General features: G+C 47.3%; 1 protein-coding gene across 1 annotated transcript; it reads left to right on the top strand.

The window, feature by feature from the left end:
• The first annotated feature begins 666 nt into the window (after nucleotides 1-666).
• On the top strand, nucleotides 667-2,064 carry LOC109768964 (NDR1/HIN1-like protein 6). Its single transcript, XM_020327700.4, has one exon. It carries the CDS (start codon nucleotides 1,003-1,005, stop codon nucleotides 1,801-1,803), a length of 801 nt encoding a protein of 266 aa, XP_020183289.1. The 5' UTR covers nucleotides 667-1,002; the 3' UTR covers nucleotides 1,804-2,064.
• The last annotated feature ends 2,555 nt before the right edge of the window (nucleotides 2,065-4,619 follow it).

The raw sequence follows: 4,619 nt of genomic DNA, 5'->3' as shown, positions 1-4,619 counted from the left end.
AAAGGGCTAAAAATTCTATCCAAAAATCTTTGGCAATTTTTGGGAGCCTCCGAGTGGTTTGGTTCGGTCTTACCGAGTTAACATGACCAAACTTGTGTACTCTTTTGTATTTTACACGGTCTCACCGAGTGCACCGGGTGTCCCGTGACAAATTTTCTGACATCCATTCGGTCTGTCTGAAGTAACTCTGCAGCGTCTGCCCCTTACCTTGTTTTGGCTCTACAGGTTGCATACGACGTCGGATTAAAACGATTTTTATATCAAAATCAACCGTTTCGATGAGACGAAGATTTTTCATGTTGATAACTTTTTCATTTGAGTCCATATTAATTACGTTTTGTGCCCCTGACACTTTTCGGCCAACGGGAAGCCGAAAAGTGCTCTTCGGCCCAGCTGGGCCCACTTCGGCCAACGGTAGGCCGAAAAGTCCCTCTGCGGCCAACAGAAGGCCGACGGGGGCATAGTTTCGATTTTTATGCATTAGGGCGTATAGTTTCTGAATTTGCTATAAAAATATCATAGTTTCAAAAAAATATATCCTGCCGCGCGGCGCCGCTCACCGAACCCGTGCGGAAAGCCGCGGGCAGCCGCGGCGCACACACAATCGACGCGCAATGGCCGTGTGCCGTTGGGGCAGGTGGAGACTTCACGCCCCCGCGACACGCCGCACATCGACACGCGCGCACCCACGCATAGGTCGCTCTCCTGCTCCGCTCTCCCTTCGCGTCCAAGCCTCCCTCCCATCCCCGCTGCACCGCAAGTCAACCGCCTTTCCACCTCCTCCGCCCCCTCGCCGTCGCCTCCTTCCTGGCGCAACGCCAGTATATAGAGCCGCACAGGCATTCCTTTGCTGCCACGACAAAGAGGAGGCAGAGGTTCGCAAGGTTGAAACTGCAATCCCGGCAACGGCAAGGCTTCTCTTTAGTTAGCTAGCGTAGCAGACTTCTGTTCATATACTGTTCTTGCGTGCACTGCACTTCTTGGCTAGCTAGCTGGTCGGCCATGGCGGATCACCAGAGGCAGAGGATCCACCCGGTGGACCTGGAGGCGGGGCATCCTAGGCCGACGACGCCGCTGGTGCCGCCGGGGAGCTCGTTCCGGTCCGACAAGGGCGACCCGGCCGCGGCCGCGGACAGGAGGCCGCCGCACCGCCAGCCGCTGCCGCCGCCGCCGCGCCGCGTAGCCGCACCTCTGCCACTGCCGCCGCCGAAGCGACGCAGGGGCTGCTGCTGCCGCTTCCTCTGCTGCGCCGTGGTGACCGTCCTCCTGCTCGCCGTCCTCGCCGCGGCAGCCCTGGGCGCGCTCTACCTGGTGTTCCAGCCCAAGGCGCCGCGGTACTCGGTGGACCGGCTGTCGGTGTCGCAGTTCCAGGTGGACCCGACCCTCACGGCGAGCGCGCGGTTCGACGTCACGGTGACGGCGGCCAACCCGAACGGCCGCATCGGCATCTTCTACGAGCGCGGGTCCAGCCTGAGCGTGTGGTACCACACCCACCGGCTGGCCCAGGGCGCGCTCCCGGCCTTCTACCAGGGCCGGCGCAACACGACGGTGCTGGGCGTGGTGATGGCCGGGCAGGCGCAGCTGGGCAGCGCGGTGGTGGCGGCGCTGCGCGACGAGCAGCAGACGGGCGCCGTGCCGCTGGTGTTCCGCGCCGACGTGCCCGTGCGGGTGGAGCTGGGCAGCCTCAAGCTGTGGACGGTCACGTCCAGGGTGCGCTGCGACCTCGTCGTCGACAGCCTCCTCAACGCCAGCAGCCAGATCAAGATCAAGGCCAGCAACTGCAAGTTCAGCTTAAAGCTGTGATCGGCCCTTGTCCTTCTTTCATGGTGTAGTGTAATTCTTTGGGTGGTTCGTTCTGGGGATCGATCGATCGAGTTCTTCGCCTTGTGGGCGCGGTGGATTCTTTTGGCAGCAGAGAGCCGTGCCGTGTTTGCATCGGTGCGCTCCCGCCCCCTAGCATGTCTTCTCCAGTAGCTCCGTGCATGTACATCTTGTGTAGTAGAGTTGATATTACCTTGCTGTTAGAGAGGAGTAATAATAAGCATCCCTAGATTTTTCATGAAAGTCTTATTCTGATCCCGAGCTCAAATGCAAAATATTAAAAAAAAAGTAAAAAAAAAAACAAATTCTGAATTTTTTGTGTGGAGAACTTTGACAAAAAATTTCAGCATGAAATGACATTCCTGGAAGTCACGGTAAAAAATCAAAACCAGCACTCCAAAATGTTTTCAAACTAGAATTTTTGGACAGTCAATTTTGTTTCTTTTTCACGACTTTCAGAAGTTTGTGTTCGCATTTCATCAAAGGAAAAGTGGGAATGTTATTTTGTGCTGAATTTTGCAAGCATATGAAGCATTTGTCAAAATTATCAAGTAAAGTCAGAAACTTTTTGAAGTTTTCTAATATATTTTTGATTTTACTGTTTATCAGGAGCATTTGAGTTCAGGAGGAGCAGATACTCTACTTCCAGATTTTCACCATTATTTTCATGTAAAAAGAAAGATTGACATAACAAGTACTACCAAGATTTGTACTCCCTCCGTCTAGGTGTATAAGTCATCTTAGGTTATGCATGGCGACAAAGGCGGAGGGAAAAACGAGAGAACTTAATGTTTTTTTGCTAGTTAATGTCATTGCATACAATAAATTAACCACTGCATGTCATGTTTGGTACTCATTGAGAGAATGCACGGCCCACATCTCTTATTGGTTGATATGTCACGAAACAAGAAACGAGAAGGGAGTTAATGTACCGTGCCTAAGTGTTTTGTGATTATTTGGTTTTCGTAAGGTGACTTACACACCTAGACGAAAGGAGTAGTATGTTTTGTTTGAGTAGTACTCCGGGTACATGGAATAGCAGGCACTGCTCTACATCGGGAACGTCTCCTCCCGCTTAACATGCATCATTGTAAAGTCTTAAATAAATATGAAAAATATGAACATTAGTGTCAGGTCTAGTACTTAAACCGTGGGTTTTCATCACATGGTTAGACCTACTTAAATCGTACACTGATTGTTTTTATTTTTTGAGCTCGACACGGAGAGGATAATGAAGCAAGAATATCACATTTTTATTTCAATTGGATGCATTTTGCTTCAAATATCTTGCTTCTCACCGACATTTTATTTGAAAAGACCTGCAAGAGCACCATTGATTTTTCACAAATACTTGTATTATCTCGAGTTGTGTCGACATTCCAAACCAAGTTCTCACTCTCTCGCAAAAAAGAGATGAACTTCAAGTTCATGAGTAAATTTCTTTTAAGGCGGTCTAAACAGTACATTTGAAATAGCCTACCAGGACAGTACATTTGAAATAGCCTACCAGGATCTATGCACGAAAGAAAGTACACCAACTGTTTAACTGCTATACCTAAAAGTGGAAGGGATTAAATTAACTCGCTGGCATGTTTACCTAATCCACAAGGACAATCGTGCAGCCCTAAATCCCCCTGAAAGTCGTAGGACTAGGACCGGCTGCTGCAGGGATTTTATATAAACCCTAAATCCTAGCAGTTGGCACGTTATCAATCGCACCGTGAATCAAATGACGGAACTGTTTGAACCACTTGTTGAAATCCTATTCTGCCATCTATAGAAGATTAGTCTTCGTCCATTTGCTAATACATCGGTTGGCACATTTCTTTCTTCTTCCATCGCAGCACGATCAATGCTAGTTGACGGTCAAATTCGGGCCCAAAACCTATTATTGGCCCCGTGGACTTTGAACATTCAAGGAAATGGTCAAAAACACTGGAGAGGCTCATGGGTTTGTTCTCGGCAGCTTGTTGGCAGCGTCTAGCAGTGCACGGTTGTGCGTTTCTAGCGTTTTTGGCTTTGTTTTGTCGTGTCTTTTATTTGATCAGCTTTTGAGGGCTTCCTCAAAAAACCTTATATCGTTTGACTTTACTTATATAAAGTGGGGGCAAAAATTTCTCAGAGATAAATGATAATATCTAATCTGTCATATGACAACCGGTAAAAATAGAACAAGCCTAACACGTGAAAGTCGGCATAGTATACGCGAAGCCGCGCCATAGGCTTGGGACGCTACACCACGATTGACAAGGCATGGATTAAGAAAAAGAATATACTTGCATGCACACAAGACAAAAATGATGTATCATCAAGATCATCTGTAACAAAGAAATTTAAAACATTATAATTCTCAAACATTTACTTGATTTGTAATTCATCTTCCGTTGACGGTTTGTTGTGCTAGAGTTTTGGGCTTGGCTATGCCTGCCAGTTAATTACTTTCTCCGTTTCATAATATAAAAGCGGTTTTGATACTACTCCCTCCGTCCATGAATAAGTGCACATATAGAAATTTTAGGGTAGATTATGGATTGGAGTAAAAATGCATTGGGAATGTGCAAACCATCATCTTTCTCTTCTTTAATTACCCCACCTCCAATAAGCTAAGTGCATGTAGAAAGTAAGGAGACCATGTGTTGAATCTTATTGGTCTTGATTACCATGTGATGAGAGAGAAATATATTTTTTCTACTTTAAAGTGCATTGAAAAGATGGACAAATTTTAAACGTCAAACATACACTTATTCATTGACGGAGGGAGTAGTGTAAAAAACGATCTTATATTATATTATCGAAAA

This window comes from Aegilops tauschii, chromosome 1 (genome assembly GCF_002575655.3).
Source record: "Aegilops tauschii subsp. strangulata cultivar AL8/78 chromosome 1, Aet v6.0, whole genome shotgun sequence".
Lineage (NCBI taxonomy): Eukaryota > Viridiplantae > Streptophyta > Magnoliopsida > Poales > Poaceae > Aegilops > Aegilops tauschii.
The sequence above is the reverse complement of the archived record's forward strand: the minus strand, read 5'-3'. Positions and strand labels throughout refer to the sequence as shown.

What these genes read in the sequence shown, in the direction of transcription:
- LOC109768964 (XM_020327700.4), top strand. Translation starts at nt 1,003, where the DNA reads ATGGCGGATCACCAGAGGCAGAGGATCCACCCGGTGGACCTGGAGGCG.